This window comes from Molothrus aeneus, chromosome 8, assembly GCF_037042795.1.
Source record: "Molothrus aeneus isolate 106 chromosome 8, BPBGC_Maene_1.0, whole genome shotgun sequence".
NCBI classification, from domain to species: domain Eukaryota; kingdom Metazoa; phylum Chordata; class Aves; order Passeriformes; family Icteridae; genus Molothrus; species Molothrus aeneus.
The window spans coordinates 17820821-17839153 of NC_089653.1; the positions used below are offsets into that span (position 1 = coordinate 17820821).

An 18333-nucleotide genomic window follows, 5' to 3' on the forward strand; every position below is an offset into this window, starting at 1 on the left:
TAATGTATGAAAGAAATGAGCAAACTCACACAGTTCTGTGCTTTCCACATCTGAACATTACCCTTGCACCAAGTCTTTTAGCTTGACACCCATTACTAACAGCACCTGGCCCTACCTTCCACAGCCCAGCCTCTTGCTGCAGCAGCTGCCGTGCCTGCAGACAGGCTCACACTCACTGTGAAACCATGGCAGTTTCATCCTGCAGGTTTTAAGCCATTGTGTAAACAAGAGCAGAGACCAGGCACTACCTTCTGCTGCTCCATTTCCCTACCCCTACCACCCCCCTGCCTCCGTTTCTTCCTGTTTATCACTCTCAACCACCTCACCTGAAATCAGATCTCCAAATGGAGAGCTGTGCAAATTTGCTAGCAAGCCTGTGCAAACAAAGTTATTATCTTTTTATGAATGAGGTGTCAGCTGGGTGGGGAAAAGGGTCAGATGGGGAAGGCAGCAGTTTAGAGCAAGGAGAAAATCTATAATGCAAAAATAAAGTTCCTAAAGCCCTGCCAAAATTGTACTACTTGTCAGCTCACAACTCACCCTGCCATTTCTTCTGGTGCCTTTGAACCAAGCTTCACAGTGAAAATGACCCCAAAATAGGTTTATTTCCATTTGAAAATCATTACCACATTTTAATTTTTGAAGTTGCACTGCAAGCAGCCATGAACCAAGCATAAAAGAAATTTCATGTTGGATGTTGTGGAGCATGTTCAATTACAGAAGGAACAAAAGGGTAAAAACTCAGGGCTAGATTCTCCTCAGCACCTCAGTGTCAGGGGTGCCTATGCTGTGGGGTCTCTGCCCAGAGGTTAGTGAAGGGTGTGGACCTGGCTTTTCCCAGCAGCTTCCCTGCCCAGGAACACTCTGCTGCAGGTGGGAGAGTCAGGGCGAGGCACCAACACTTGCCCTGCCTCTGCTCTGGCACTGACCGGCTGAGCATTTTTCTGCTCATTCCTTTCTTACCTCGTGCTGGTGCCAAGGAATTCCTCCCAGTTGCTCTAACAACCATTCCCCACACAAAACAGGCAATTGCTGTACTTGTTTAACCCCAAAGACCAACAAAGAAAGCACCCTGTGAATCACAATGGTCAGAGGCAGCTCACTTGGGTCTGATGGGGACATGACAGGTGCCAGGAGCTCACATGCCAGCAGAGGCAGCATCCAGCAAGTCTTTGAATGCTTGGCTGTGGTGTATTTTGTGCATGTACCAACCTGCATCTATGGGAATTGGTGTTTGTGTGCTTCTTGATGGAAAAAGCACAGGTGATTGTACAGAATTAAACACAGTCCTGCTGTTTGAAATGACCCTGTGATGGAGGCAGACTCACACAGAGCAACCTAAAAAAGTAAAAAAGAAAAATTTGCTCACATCCCTGGATGTGTCCAAGTCCAGCTGTTTGTAGCAAGGCAGCAACATGCACCTCACTGCTTGCAGTCTCCCAGTTATGTCAGAGCTGAGCAGCATCCATGGCCTTTTGGCTGATTTTGTTCCCTTCCCACTGCTGCAGCATTGCAGTGACCCCAGTGAAGTCAGTGGGCTCGTGCCACTCACACAGGTAACACTGCAATGCATACCCAGATCTCTCTTGGAGGGTGTAGAAAAGGCATCCTAAAATCTTGCCAAAGGAAAACAAAACAAAGAGACATGAAATAATGCTTCCCTGCCCTGGGGCCATGGCTGCTGGGGCCAGCCCTGGCAGAGAGGATCATGCACTTTGCTTGGCTGCAAACACACTGACAGGCTAGTTTTACACTTATTTCCTGCTGTTAAGTTAGGGCTGCTCCTGAGTTAGCAAAAATACTGGAATGCCAAACGTGAATCATGTGCTTGCCAGGATCAGGAGCCTCTCCAGCCTCTTGCCTGTGCCCCAGGGGTTGCTTCAAAGGTACCCAGAGAGGGAAGCTGGCAGCTGCTAAGTCTGAGAGCAGCCCCGTAGCTACAATTGCTGAACCTGCCTGGCCAGGAGGGCTGAGCTCTGTCCTTGCAGGAAGGGAAACTGAGGCACAAATGGAGGGCAGAGAAACAGCCAAACTTGATTGGCCTGCACTAACCTCACAGGAGGGAAGGAAAGGCACTCCACAAAAACAACTGTGCAGAGTTTGTGATCCCTGAGGTGCTCCATCAACTCCTCAGAGCCCCTGCTGGCACCAGCAGGCTGCAGATCTGACCCATGGGAGCAGACAAACACCACCCCTGCCTGGCTCAGGAAAAGGAGAACAGGATCCATGAGGGATCCAAAACCTCAGCCTCCAGCCAGAACTGCCAGGAGACCATGGCAGAGATGCTTCCTGAGACCAGCTGGGAGGCATCCTGCCTTCTCTTCCCAGGGTGATGCTGGGTCCAGCTGGCCTGGGTTAGAGGCAGGGCTGCTCCTTTGCTCCTGTGTGGCCCAGAGGGAACTGAGATATTTCACATTTGTGAGTTACTTAAGCAATGCAAATGATTCCTATTGGCAGAAACAGAGACAGAGCTGGGAAATTCCAGAGCCTGCAGAGTTACAGTTTCTCTCTGCCCACTTTTTTCCATAGAGAAGAGTAAGTGCTTCAAGGCACAAGTAGTCTCTGATCATAACCACTGGCCTGGGAAGAGACAGACCCCACCAGGGTCTCTCTCACTGTCCTGGCAGACAGGACACTGTCACCCTGCTGTCCCAGGTACTGGCTGTTTGCACTCCTGGAGCTGGGGTTTTCCTGGTGGGCTATAGAAGAGCCAAGTCTACCATTGTGATGATGGCTTTCAAGGGTTTTTAACTACCTTCTGAAGGCACTGGCTGCTGAGGACACTGCAGCATTTCCCTGTTGGAAACAACAGCCTCACTGATGTGTTGAAATCCCTTTATCACTGATGATCCAAACATACCTTACAGAGGTGCACCAGAAATCCAGGAAAACAAAACAACAAAAATAACAAAAAAGCTGAACTAGGACAAACCTCTACCCCCTAGGCACATTCACTGATAACTAAGATATTCTTGATGCAAAAGGAGAGAGAGGCACAAAGCAGGAACAGTTGTGTTTCTGAAGAGATTGAGCTGCCACATATGCTTACCGTATTTTTCCGTTGGCTTTGATTGGCCAAAAATGTCTCTGATGATGAAGGGGAATCTTGAGACTCCTGTTTCCACCTCAAAACACCTTTCTATGTACTGAAAAAAACAGAGACTAGAAAACATTAGAGGGCACTAAGTATTTTACCCTAACAGTGCATAAGGCATGACCAGTAAGGCAAGAGTTGCTGTATTTGGTCCCCTGTGGCAAACACAGGGGTGTTTATTGCATGGCCATGGCTTGGCAGCTGTGTTCCTGTGTTCACTGGGAGAACTCATGCTCTCAATCTTTTCCCTGTGCCATTAAAGGGAAAAGTGTACACTCTAAGTGTGAGGTGTTCTGGGTCACAGGACCTAGGGGAGGTTTTGCAGGGCTCCTATTTCTACCCTGAAGAATCAGACAGTCTGAGCTCCAGAATCATGGCCCAGAGGCTCAGCAAGATGCAGAGCATCAGTGTGGATGAAGGGCAAGGCAGCTGCTCCATGCCAGGGATAGGCTGCTGTGAGGAGAGCTCACCTCAGTGAGTGACTTCTGTGGCTGAGACACAGATGGGCTTATCTAAGGCCCTTCAGTGAAGTACTGACCCATGCAATCATGCATTTCTGAAAGCTTAAAAGGAAACATTTCTCAGTCTGTATCACAGGCAAAAGCTTCCAGCAGGAAAGCTTTCTTTTAGAGAGCATTTTCATATCATACATAACCTCACAGTCCGAGCTGCAGTCAGAAATCAGTGATGTTACCCGGCCAGGAAACTCCAGTGCAGCCTCCTGTGCAGCGAAAAGGAAGGTCCTCTGATGTGCAGGAAAAGGGGAAATTTGTCACAGAAACAGATGAAACTTGAGATGAGTCCCATCCCAAAGGGCAAAGCACATTCACAGAGCAAAGATCAGACAGCTTCCAGCATGGGCAACATGCTCTGCCTGTGGTTTCTCAAGGAATGAGAGGAGAGGGGAAAAGAGCATTTTTTCCATTCCTGGCTCAGGTTGCTGAAGCCAAAAAATTCTTGTTGCTGACTTTCATGCAGACAGATAGGGCAGAGGTTTTTATATGTGAACATATAAATGCCACTCCTGAGACTGCGAAGGACATTTGATGAAAGATTCTACATCAGCACTAGAGGCTATTTATAGAAAATTCTATATCCAAAGACCTGGATCTGCACATTCCCAGTCTCTGGGAAAGTTCAGGTCAAATCTGAATTTTGTTGTCTCAGGCACGTGTAAATTTAAACAGCCACAGCTGCAGCCAATCTAGGGTTTTTGTTAATGCAGAATAAAAATGCCCAGAGCCTTGGCTGCAGGAGCACTTTTGTTTATCTGATCTCTTCCAAGAGCCCAAGCCTGCTTTTTGAGTAAGAAGCAGATGGAAGAACAAAACAGAGTGAAGGCCACAAAACCATACTGGGTGACTATTGTCTGGCCAGCTTGGGGTGCAGAGTGAGAGCAAGCCAGGCTCTTTGTCAGAGCCCCTGCCTCCAAGAGGGAACAGCACAGCTCCAGCCTGAGGATTTCAATTCCCATTAGCAGCACAGCCCGTTGGACCTGCCCAGAGGGTGCCAGGCAGCTCCCACCTGCTTTGCTGCAAGGAGTTCACGTGGACCAGAGCCCCAAAATTGGGCGCCCAGCATTTTCTGCAGATGAGGCTCAGGGGATTATGTGTGTGCAAAGACCAGCTTCCTTCCCCTTGCACACAGGGCTGTGGCTGCCATGCTGGGCACACTGAGTGCAGACCACAGCTCAGCAGCTTTGCAGCAGCCCTGACTACCCATAATTGCAGCCTGCTTGGTTGGAGATTTTTGTGGCCTACCCCTGTTGAATTTCTTGCCCGCCTTATGTCCACCAGCCCTCCGCCCCCAGTCCTCAATGGGGCTGGAACAGATACAGAGGAAACATCAGGAGCAGGGAGGGACTGAAAATCTGTAGTTCTGTCTGAAGCCTGGTGACTCCAGGGTTTTCAGAAGTGTAGGATTTCCCATGGAATTTCTCTTTGTTAGAGTCTTGAGCTCTGGCATTTTTTCTTGCATGGATTTTACTTTATGTCTGTGTGTTCTGTGACTCCTCTTTAAGATAGCAGCAATTATTTCAGGCTCTTCCACATGTCTTAATAAATGTCTGAACCCTGAGTCCAGTTCAATTTACTCAGCATTTCTACCTGGTATCAAAAAACAATGGATTACCTTTGAATTAGACAAAGATCAAAATTCTCAGCCTAGAGACATGAAACTGAGGCACAGAACATACTCTTGTCTCTAATGAAGTTAGTAGCAAGTCAAGGGTGGCAATTCTGACAGCCCAACTCCACATTCCTCTCCTGACCTCTCCTGATTAGGTGGCTGAGCTGATTAGAAAGAAGATACAGAGAAGATTATCACCTTTGAAAATGACCCTGCAATAAAATTCTTTATAGTGTTTAACCAGTAAGCACTTTTATTGTTGATTCTGAAGCCATTAAGACTACATTATGTTGGATTACAAGATTTTGGCTACATCTCCCACATTTGCATGCAGGCATTACATTTGCAAGGTTTTCTCAGAAAAACAGAGCACGTGCCTAAAATGCATGAAGTTACATGATTATAACATGGAAGCAGCATGTCAGTTACAGAAATTTGTACCACATGTACCAGTAACAAACCCACTCCCCCACGTAAAGCTTCTTTATCCCTCAAAAATCTTACTGCTTCCTCTGTCCCACATCTCCATGCCCCAGCTGTGGATCAGCCCACATCCCCACTGTTTCTGAAAACACTACATCTTTCTAAACAAATGAAAAATTAAAAAATTGAGTACAGTACATTCCCCCCCATAAAAACTAAAACATTTCCTAAAACATTTCTCCCTCACAACCCTTCTCCTCATATCCCAAATAAAAAAATCTATTGTAATCTACACATTTGTTCAAGCAATGTTATATACTAGGAATCTCTATTGCATTATTCAAAGGTATATCAGTAACAAACTTCTAAAAAAACTAGGATGACCCAAAAATTCCCCTTGCCCCAAAACTACAGAGAACTGAAAATGCTATACTGCATTATCACACTTGCATGCATGGATCCTGAGCCACCTCTATTTATTCACCTTGAGCCCCTTTTAATAAATAACTGTCCAGCAGTAACATCCAGAAGTGTGCTGTCTCCTCCAAATTAAACTCTATATTTACAGAAGTAGGGCTGTTTTCTCAGTGAAATGTTTCTTTAAAAAAACAAAACAAACAAACAAACCACAAAAAAAACCCGAAGTAACAACAATAAAACCAGCAAGTGATTAAAGAGAGAAAGCGCATTACTGATCGTGTTGTCTGAAGACCAACAGGACTAAAAAGCATTAGGAGCACCAGGTGCACATGCATTTGAACTGGTACAGTTCATGAAATAATGTCATTCATTGTTATGCTTGCTCTTTCACATGAGAAGCTGATTCTTTTTCCTTTTTTTTTCCTTTTTCTATTTAGGACCGTCTGCTCTGCAGGCTACTCCCACAGATGGCAACACATGCACTGAGCTTGAAAAATGGCCATAAATATGATTTGATCAATGTGGTTCTGTATCAGGTTTAAGCACACTGAATTTCCCTCCCCGCTGCTTTGTACCTTGTGTCATTTCACATCTGTACTAAGTGTGAGACCAAGGTCTCCTGAATCCACATTTTCCTCTAGGATTTTGGGAAGAATTAGATATTCACTTTTTTAGCAAGTGTCAAATGGTGCTATATACTGGAAAATACATGGGAATCATTCCCACATGAGAACATTTCTTAGCAGTGTAACTACTGTACTCACAATTAGCATATACAAAAATGCCAAAACAAACATTGAAACAACAGGCCCATTTGAGGCACTTTGTCCCTTCCTTTATTTTCAGACATTTCTCAGCTTTTGGACTCCAATATTACTGCCTTGATTTCAGTTGGTCTATTTTGATTTATACCAGGTAAGGATCAAGCTCAACAGATGATAAAATAACAACTACTTTCTCCTACTGTGCTGTTACAGTGCCTGAGATCACTGCAAATGGGTACATTTCTGTACAACCAAAAGGCCTTTCTGTAGCCAGTGCAGCATATTCACTGCTCCCACCTTCGCAAAGAAAATTCAGTTTAAGGCAAAAAAGTTCACTTTCCCTTCCTGCTTTACCAGCAAACTAAACATGCAGTGCTCCTGTCACAGAGGCTGCAGCCAAAACTTGAGTTACACACCAAAAGCTTAATTTTTTACAGTGAGAACGCAGGAAACTCCGTTTATGCCAAATCTAATTCTCAAATCCATGGTGGTTCCTGCTTTATCATACATGAATCCATTCACCTGGGATTTGGCAAAGCCGAAGCTGCTCCTATTCCTGCTGCACTTGCAAGTTGTGCAGAATTGTTAGTATATGTTATCTTTGCAGGACTGTCTATTCCAGCAAAGACCAATAATCTCCTCAATTGCAAACAACTGGCATGTTGGATGCATGACTCTGAGAAGCCCTGCCTGAGCCAACAGCTCCATGTCACTGGTAGGGAGTCAAATTCCACCAACATTGACATAAGGGCAAATTGCCAACTCTACTCACCTCTCCCAAGATCTCTACAGGTGCAAGACAAGACAAAATCTGGCTCCTAGGCTTTTTCATTGGCTAAAGTTAACTCTTGACCCACCAAGTCACTGCTTCAATCTCACTGCTGCCTGCTGATAAGACACTTGGCAACCCCAGAGCAGTGGTCTGTTGCAGCCCCACAAGAAATTAAAGCTCTAATGCCCTGCTTTGTCCTGGCATGGGTATCAGTTTTATTGTCCTCTGACATTTCAATTTCTAGTTAGCATTTGCTAGCTAATTATTCTCACACAACCAACGTGAGAAGCTGTTAGGTTCACTGTACATATACATTACAAATGGTCTTAGACCCAGCAAGGTTACTGTAGGGTTTCCACATTACCAGTATGATGCCCATCAATGATCTCTGTTTGTGAAGCACCTTCCCCCACCCTTCCTCCTGCCCTCTCACTGCAGCCATCCAGTTCCTTTCACTGGGGTAAAAACAGAGTTTCACCAGAACTGCAGTGGAAAATAGGACTTGCTTTTAATGTCACCTTTCAGCTGAAAGAAACAGAGATAGGTGAAGACTCTGTGTCACACTGGCTGAAAAAGGTCTTTCTATTCATAGGAGTGCAACTCTCAAGCAATTTTTGTAAAGCAAGAGAAACCAAACAAAACCCTGCACAGTTCCCACACACAAGCACAGGCACTCACACACACACACATACTCTTCTTTCCCCTCCAAACAGAAATCCATTCTCATGAACCAAATTATGCAGACCCTATTCAAGTGTCTCAAAAGAATGAGGATAGGGTTGAGTGCATCCCAATTCTCCTTTCTGATCACAATGAAGTCACAGGTCAGCAAAGCACTTGGGCATAAGGAAGTTTCTCTTGACCTGCAGGATATTTTAACACATGCAGAAATGCTTTGCTGGCTCTGGCCTACATTAGGAACAGCTCCAAGGCTAGCTGGCACTCACAACCATGATTCCACTACCTGCACCAATATACATGAGGTAAGAGCTAAGCTCAAGAGAGCAGAGCAGTGCAAGAGGAGAAAGAGGCTCTGTGGTTCTTCTGAGTCATGTTTGACAGCCTCAGCTGCAAACAAACGGCATGTCACAGTGATCAGCATAGACTGATGAGAGCTTGGTGGTGTTCTGCAAGTGGGCCTTCCACTGGAAACATTAAGCTTGATTTCTGTTTGTGCCAGTACAACTTTATATGCCTGTAACAACTGCATGAAAAGGTCTTAAATCTGGAGCAACTGCACAATACAGTTAGTGTTTTATCCTAGACTTATGTGCCAATAACTCCTGTGATGTGTCACACACCCACACACAGATGGAGAAATAGGTATATTCTGTGTCATAATGCAACATACTATTTCTACAACTATCCTAAAAACACAGCCAGTGCCATAGCAGACCAGCATAGGTTCCCTCTCCAGTACAATAGGTAGTGGTGGAGAAAAAGCAAGCTCAGGTGTTATTTTGATTCACTAGGGAATGCTCTGGGCACAACCCACTCAGGTATTGCTCATTGAACACTAATAATGGGCTGGCCCCCAGTCCCGCGTCAGGAATTCCCACCTCTGTGTGGGTGCTCACATCCCCTTCTGGTGACACCCAGAATTGAGGGCATGGGAGAGCAGCCAAGCACGTAAAACAGGGATAAAAGCTCATAAGCTCATGCTCACTCTTCACACCATGCCTCTCAGCCACTGGTAGACTGCAGGGTTACATATTAGTGGGATCTGAACTGTCTAAAGAAATAGCTGCTCAAAGAGGAATTTATGTTTTAATCACAAAAGGATGGAATTCTTCTCGGCAGTAAGATCAAAAGGAAATTTATCCAATCAAATAGCAATAGAATCAGTCCCTCAATGCTGCTGATATAAATAACACATTCTGTTTGCTTACTACAGCATCTGTGCTCAAATTCCATGTATGTTTTCTTCCTTTTGGACTACTCTTTCTATAAATGAAAGCTAAACACCAAGCCAAAATATTTTTCTCAAAATTCCTCTGAACTTCGGACAAATATGTACTCAAGTCTTGTTAAAATCTGGATTTCTAGGTAGAGTATCTCACTTTCAATGGTTATCCTACCATGTCTAAACATATGCAGAGATAGCAGGCTCAAAACTGATTTTTCCAGGGGGAAAAATATATCCCTCTTCTAAGATAGATTATTGAGCTAGATTATTGGCACATAGTCTTATGTTACCTCATTACTGTAATAGGCCTCTTAAAACTTCCATGGAAATTCCACCTGCAGAACCAAAGGCAGAAAGTTATCTTTGCAATTGTTGATCCATATTAACATCTGGATGCAGTACTGTTGGGGAAAAAAAAAGCAAATTCCTCAATGAACTATGTTGAACCAACTTGTAGGCGGCAGCTATTGAAGCCACTGATGCACGAGTACCGGCTAAAGTTATTAATGAATGATCTGACACACCAAGTCAGACAACTGTCCTAGCTAAATACATCTTCAAAAGTATACACACAAAAGCTGCTACTGTATCTAGATGATCATTTTGGTTTGTTTCTATACCCCATAGCTCTGAATCTTTCCACTGAATGTTTACTCAGCACGTGTGGTATAAATATATTCATACACTAAAATTGACACTTGGCAATATTTTTTTTCCCTTTTTTTTTTCTTTTTCTTTTTGCTGACCAGCAACAAATTCTGATATCTTTAACTGTAAACCAATACTCAATAAATATGCTGTGTTCAGCAAAGAGACGCGTTGTGTCGATCAGGTTTTGCTGCACTCTAAGCCATGGGCTGCGGGGGCGGGCGTGAAGGAGGAGGTCCAGGAGGGGCTCGGGATGGAGGTGGCCCAGGAGGTGGCTGCCTGGAAGGAGGCTGCAGAGACACAGGAGAGGAAGGGCTCCTTGGAGCATTGTTGAGGGGAGCGGTGTCGCGCAATGGCAGCTTCGGTGGTGGGCTGTAAGGGGCAGAGGTCCCGTCCGATTTCACACGGGTGAAGTTTATGCACCTTCCCTAGAGGTGAAGAAAAATTCATGATTAGAAAGTAGGTATTTTGACTCATCAGTAGTTAGTCAAAGGTACTATAAGCAGAGAGGTCAGGCTACAGTTCATCCAGTATCATTCTCTGGGTCCTAGAAATTACATTCAAACCACGCTGTATTAAAGTTTGTACTTTCCTTGATTTTCAGAGCTACTGCCTGTAGAGAATAGCCTAGGACTGGCTTAAACCAAAAGGGACCACATTGGGACTGTGTTCACATGTGCTCTCTGCTGTGCTACTAGAGCAGAACATGTCTAAAGTGACAGCTCCACCCAAATCATGCCTGCCTTGGTGGGATTCCTGACTGCAAAGCTGTGCTTGAAAAAAACTCGTAGAGGATTATACCAGAGCAATGACATTAGCAAAGACAATCCATAGCTCTCATTTTCAAAGTGATCCTAGCCTGGCTGATGTCTGTGCTTTGAACATTACACTAGGACAGTACATGTCTTCTGTGCTCCAGTGTAGATGTGGCTCCCCTCAGAAACACCAACAAGGTGTGGGACTTGCACAGAGGGCTCTCCAATGAGCATGTTTTCAGGATGGATGCGGGATGCAGACAGGCAGGACCTGATGGGAGCACTGTGTTCAGAAATTTTAAAACAGGAGTAGCTTAGATTTGAAAAAAAAGCAAGCACTGGGGATGTCCTAGTCAACTAGGGGCTAAATGCTAATGCATTAGGGTTTCCTTTAGCCAAAATAAAGCTTTGCATATGTTCCCACTATCCAAGTTCCTGACAGGAAGAAAGAAAGAGAGAGAGACCCCAAAGACCACCTAGCCTCTCCTGTGGGAAGCAGCCAGAGGCTCCCAGGTAATGCAAAAGCTACATGGCAACCTCAGTGAGGCACCTCAGATAGGCTGCACGCTGGAATCAACAAACTAAATTCAGCTTGAGGTTATAACAACATCCCCTGAGCAAATTCGGGGAAGGATTCCAAATATAGAAAACTTATCTCAAAGCAGCTGGAGATCATGATCCTCCCCAGCTACCAATGGCTGTGGCAGCAGGAATACAAAAACCCACATCAGTCACTGATTCTCTTGGCTCAGTGCTGCCCAGCATGAGAAAACTCTGAAGGTGTTTAGAGAATGAGCTGAGTTTCTGTGGCAAACTCACAAATCACAATTTCCTCAGGAAACGAGGCAAAAGCCATCACAGCAGAACCTCAACTGTTTTGCTGAGTGGCTTCCAAAGCCTACACCTTTGTTCATGAAAACTATTTATTTAAAAAGAGGGGAATCACTCAAAGTCTATCGCTTCTCTGAAGAAAAGCAAGCAGTGTTTCAAAAGAAGCTTGTGTAAGCTCCAGAGCTCAGAAAATGATTTTACAAATGCAGTAAAACCCAAAGGGTACCGCCCTACCACTTACTTGGACTGAATGGCTCTGGGCTTCCAGAGCTCAGCTGCAGACACGAGTTGTTTGAATGGACATGTTGTTGCCTGCACATGAGACACACTCAGTAGTTCTCTGTCCCAGCTTTCACCATCGCAATTCACCACTACACTTAAACAACAGTGTCAATGAATAGGATAAAATTCTCTTCTTAAAAATCCAGGCTTGCTATGCCAGACTTTGGTTATGAACCAGGTTCATGGCAATACTATACTGGGGCCAGAGCGTTTGCATGGAGGCAAAAGGCAAAAGCCAAGGTCTTTGTTACTTCTGCAAAGATAAACCATTGGATCAAAAAAGCCAAGCCAATGCTTTGCTCTACTCCACCACAGAACTCAAGTCCTCACCAGCACTGCAGCAGGGAGCCATCCTTGCCAGGTATTTGTCTTCTGCTGTGCTCCACTGTATTCAGAGCCCACTTGGAAATTCAGCAGTATTTACTGACATGCAATGAATGTTACAGATCTATTTAACAGCTGTACATCAAATTCATTTTAGAAAACTCAGCCTTAAAATTTGTAAAGTTATGAATTTAGAGCAGCTAAATAACCAGTCAGGATGAAAGAAAAAAAAAAACAAAAAAGAAAAAAGGTCAGAGGTGCTCAGATGAGATGCACCATATGGGCAGGGAAAAATTTAGGACAGAACAATCTCCCTCATAGTAAATGCAAAGCTGCAAACCCAACACTAGTGCTTTTGCCTACAAGCCTTTCCTGCCCCTCTGTTGTGTCTCTCTCACAAACATCAATTCCAAATATATTCATAGTCTATAATCAAAGGGGATCCCATAAATCTGTTTGCATTACTTTCACTTCAGTTAAAGTGATAGGCGACGTCAAACTGCTGCCAGTTTCTGCCACACTCACTGATTTGTCAGACAGATGGGTAATTTAAAGGCCATGCGCTGCATTGTGTCATGAAAAATACGGTTGGGCTGGGAGAGTCTGACAGACAGAGGCTTGGATGATCGATGTATGTATTGTGACACTTCCTCACAAAAGATGATCACTGTTAGCCTACAATCTCATATATCAAAGACTTCTGCTGAATACTGGAGCAAATCCTCCTGAGCACTTCAAGCAGCCATTGATAAAATGGGGCCAAACTCTTAAGCCAGTGTCAGGATTAGCAGCTGAAAAGGGAAAGGGAAGAACAAATGATAATACATCATAAGTGATAGTTTGGACTTATCAAGTGTATTTTGTCAAAGGATTTCTAGGTTAAAGAATTAAGCCCTCCACACATCACAGTCTCCTTATAACAGAGTGCCTCTGTTTTTCTACCTAACATGCACATCCCTCTGGGGTTAGTTTATTTAAAAAAAAAAAATCCACTATGTTTCTCAAATAAACATGCTAACCACAGGATTTTTAATATTTTCTGCTTGAAAGAATTAAGTAATTTCCTTTCCAAAGGCATATAAAGGCTTTAAACCCTGGGAACACAGACAGAAATTAATCACCCTGCACACTTATCTCTGCTCTTCTTGCACAGATGATTAACAGTGATTAAGAAGCCACCACCACCACGTTAGCAGTGGTAATGGTATATATTTTTCCAGAAGCACGGAACACACCAAGCGTTTCAGGGAAGGTGTCAGAGCTGCAAGGTGCAGCAATACCAGGATGATGTCAGGCACCCCAGCTGTGGTAGCTGTGTCATTGTGTTCTAGAGGCAGATGCTGTGTGTGAGGCCAGCCCTGCTGGCTGGGCCCCGCTCGAGGCGCGACCCGCACCGCGTTCGGCCATTCAGGCACCAACTGAAGGTCAGCAGCGTGCCATATGGAGCTACGCCCTCGCTGCAGCCCACATCTGCACCCTCTTCCTCATGCACTATTATTTTGCCTCCCCATATGTCCATCCACTTGTTAGGTTCTTGTTATGCTGCTTGCCAAATTGGCTTTTCAAAAAGTACAAATACTGAAGCAGTGGGATCTGCCCTCGTCCCAACTCCAGCTTTTATCCCAGTGTAACAATCACATGTGCAATTCAGGCACTTTGTACTTCTAGGCAAAGTCTCCTCGACCACCTAGGATGTGTTATTGTGTGTGGTTTAAGGGGGGGAGGAAGGGAGGAGCCTCCTGAAAGCCACCGCCTCATGTTGCTGGGCTATCTTCATCACAGTGCTCACTACACCATTCCCCAGCACTCATTTCCCCAAAATCTTTAGCTACTACTCAGCAAGTTTTCAATTGACAGAAATGACTGTTAAAGATTCCAGGCAATTCAAAGAGTGCCATGGGGAAGTCTGTTCACCCATGATACTAGGAATACTTCAGCAAAAAGAATTTTAAAAATCCAGGCCATCTGCCAGTAGCTGTCCCTTTTCTCTCTTCATTTTAATACATGCATTGGTGTTTACAAAAATCAAATCCAGTTTCATCTCTGTGCATGACAGTATTCGTGTACACAAAAGTATGCCTGTTTCTTATTTTTAGCTACATTAGCTGACCTAATAAAAGGCATCCTTCCTGTTATAAGTTTTGCTTGATTTTCCATTCCCTCTTGGTTTGGCTTACAGAGTCCAAGTGCTGCAGTTTGGATTTGAAGAGGTGTTTATCTGACTGAAAGAGTTAGCTTCACTTTACTAAGTTTTCTTGTCTTTGATCTTTTAAGAATATGATACTTGCATTTTAGAATGGAATAAAATAAGCTATTTAAAGTTTGAGCATGGCCATTCAAAAAACTAGACTACCAAATTAAAAATGAAGTTGCCCCCAGTAAGGAAGTATTAAATTATTAATTGTTATAATATTTTTATAGTTTTATAATTTTATTATATTTTAAAGTATTTTAATAATTATTGATTATTTATTATAAGTATTATTTAGGATGCTGAAATCCAAAATTAATATAATTTCCTTGGGCTCTCTCTCCAGTTTTGTTATCTATGTTTGTCTATGGGATGAATCTGCCAGCTTGCTATGGATCTGGTTCATCAGCACGTAGCTTCACTTCCTAAATATCTCTCAATAGTTCTGTATAAAAATGTAGCTCTAAATCTCAAAAGAAGAGATTCAGATTTTATGCTACTTAGAAAACCACAAGAGGGAGCATAAACAAAAAGTCACAATTACTTTAGCTAAGTGAAGGCTTTGATTCACAAACCCAGAAAACAATGAGACAGACACCATTAAAGATCAGTGACTTTTGGAAAAATTGAATTTTAGCAAAATTAGGGACTACCCTGTCTTCTAATAAAGAACCAGAGTGTTCTAGCAGAAACTCCTACAGAGAATATCCTAAACCAGCCACTAGGGGAAACTCATTTATCAGAGGTAGATTGTGGATACAACACCTGTACAGTGAAAGAGATGAAGCAAGGTGGTACAGAGTTCCCAATATTTGAGTTCCCTGGGCAAGTGTCAGGATTAGCAGCTGGCTCCTCAGGATCTATGAGCATCAGCCTTTGCCAAAAGCTTCCTCACACTGCACTGCTTCACGCTGACTGTGCACTCAACATGTCATGGCTCATTAAAACCTTCATGAATTTCCTGGGAATTGCACTGATTACCCTGCAGCAGACAGGCTAGAAATTAGTGAGCTGCTGAAACAGTTTGTCACGTAAAACCCAGGGCTGCCTGGTTTTCAGGCACATACAAGTTACTTTTACTAACTCCTGCTCTTATTTGGGACTCAGATATCATTTTTGTGTTGAAAAAATAAAGTATTGGAAGTGCCAGAAATTCCCATATCCCCAGTTAGGTGACTGACCACATTTTCAGGTTAATAAATATGCAATTTATAATTATTTTCTAATTATATTATTTAATTATTAAATTATAATCATCAAATTTAATTGTATGGTGGTTATTTCATTAATCATTAACAATTATTTTATGAAATTGTCTTTAATTTTTATATGAAGTCACTTAGGTTATCAGGGTTCAAATCAAAACATTAAATATCATCAAGTTAAAATATTTGTTTACACAATAACCTGACTCTCATACATATATTCCAGTTTAATAAGTCCTCTCTTGTACATAAAAATTTTCTGGGAAGCTATTTGGCAGCTCAGGACTGACACCTATAATGATGGTAATCCAAAATTATGAAGAGATAAGAGAAAATGGGGTTGACTGAAGAGAAGAGGACCTTAGCTACCTTTTGTAGCTAAGGTCCAGTAAAGTGACAGTGTCCAGCAATGAGAATATAATAATTTCCTTTTGTGTTGCATTTAAAAAGGAAAATAAGCTCAGCCCATTCTTTTCCCAGTGTATTATCTGGCCTCTTCCTAAGGAAGCTCCTGTCACTTTTGCTCCCTCCCTTCTACGATGGAGTTATTGCAGGGGAGGAAAATCACTGCACTGTGGGCTGTGAATCACTCACTGTAACAGTCAGGACCCTGTAATGCCCTCAGGCACATCAGATAAACTCAAATAGAGAATTACAAAATGAAAATGTAAATGCACAAGGATGATCCTAGCAGCAGCAGCAAGCTCTGTTACAGCAGAGCATGAGCAAGGTGATGCTACCAAGAGGTGTGACCTACTGGGCTCACCCACAGTGCTGCTCATTGCCAAAGGAATTAGGCTGAGCTTTAGGATGTGGGAGGTAACCCAACTTCAAACAGGATACATATCCTGACCCAGGAAGGGGCAGTGATATTTAAAAGCAGCTGAGGCACGTGTGAATCCTTCACAAAGTCCACAAAAACCCTCTTAGGAGTAAATATCTGCTTTTTCTCCTTTTAGCAACCAAACTAAACCACCCACAAAAGCCTGGCTCACAGGAGCAGCACAGGAGACACAGCACAGAAGTTAATCCCTGCCTCACAAACTCCGACTCCCAAAGGATGAGATCCTGCACATGGGCCAGGAGCTGGGCACATGGTGACAGTGACACACAGCTAAGCTATTCCTTGGGCTGCTGACACATTCAGGACAAAACCTATTGTCTTGGCTGAGGCATGGCTGCATTGCTGCCCAAAAAGCTCAAGATCCCTGAGCCCCTCTCATAGAGGCAAAGTGGGACAAGCCTTGTTTGTATATAAGCTGGGAGGAAAAAAAAAAATCCTTCAAAGTCCAGTATGCCTCAGACACCCTGGCTGTGGGGGCCAAATAGCTGAGAAAATAGGATTTATGGGGTGGGGAAGGGATGAGAGAGTGCTGAGCTCTTCTTTTGACACTAAATGTGTGATAATCCCATCCAGGGATCCCTCAGGACCAAAGGAGGTAGGTTGCCAGGACAAACTCACAAACAGACCCATGGCATGTATTGCACATAACAGCAGCAATAAAAGTCATCTTTCGGCTCACTTGCTGGCCTAAGGAAAAGTCAATAGCAACCAAAAGTCTTAATTTTTCAGGTAAAACAAGTATGTCAAAGTAAGTTTAATTTAGGCTTGAAACACGTGTTGTTCATTTCAAATCATCTTTGAGTTTCACACAGAAAAGGTGTTTCAAAACAAAAATTGAAAATATTGAAACTTTTTCAGGGGTATATTTTCAACTTCAGCTAATTCTACTAACATGAAAAAACATTTCCAGACCATCTAAAGGAACAGTTTAAAATCAAAATAAAGACAGTAATAGGGAAAACTGTGTTCAATTCTACCAGGCAATTAAAACAGGAGCGGTTTTGCAGTAAGATTAACAGCTGCACTACCCCAGGCTACTGTAGCTTCTTTTATCAGAATACTGAAGTTGAATACAATCAAGTACTGACAGTTTTCCCAGACATGCATCTGCAGACACTGTTCCCCAGTTCACAGTCCCAGCTGTGCACAGCACTGCTTGAAACAAGGGGTGGGTCTGCTGGCAGCAGTCTGTTCAGTTAGGTGGGAAACCAGTGCAGGAATACACTGAAGACAAGGGGGCTACTTCCAATTTACCACTGGAGAAAGTGGACAGTAATGAGGAATCTGAGGGAGGAATAGCTCAGCCAAGGAAATCAGACTTTTAAGCTAGGACCAGTACCCTTCACCAAAATAAACTTTGCTGAACACAAACCTACCAACCAGCTCTCTCATGCCTGATACCACTTTTTCAGCTTAGGCACACAAGGAAAGAGACATGAAGAGCCCACCCCAGTACTGAAGACAGGGCTATTCAAATCATAAGCATCACACTCCATTCAGCAGGAAATTGCATGCTGCTTCCAGCCGTGCCTCTGCAAGGAAATGCAGCAACGGGCTACAGACATCTCCTGAAGGAATGGCCAGAGTCACAAGATATCTTGCAGGAATGCACAAAACATCACATGTCTTGGACCTTGCTAAGGCTGTGGCTGAGCTAATGCACAGTGCAGATCCATAACAAAGCCTGTTGATTCTCAACCCTAGAAAAGCAGAAGTGACAAAAGGAACAGAAGAGTAACACTGGACA

General features: G+C 43.6%; 1 protein-coding gene across 1 annotated transcript in view; it reads right to left on the minus strand.

The window, feature by feature from the left end:
* Nucleotides 1-5443: 5443 nt before the first annotated feature.
* The window catches only part of ANTXRL (ANTXR like), a 56012-nt gene continuing 43122 nt past the window's right edge, over nucleotides 5444-18333 (minus strand). Inside the window, exon 18 of the mRNA XM_066555050.1 lies at nucleotides 5444-10582. Within this exon, the coding sequence (XP_066411147.1) occupies nucleotides 10352-10582 (231 nt within the window). The 3' untranslated portion in view covers nucleotides 5444-10351. The remainder of the gene's footprint in view (nucleotides 10583-18333) is intronic.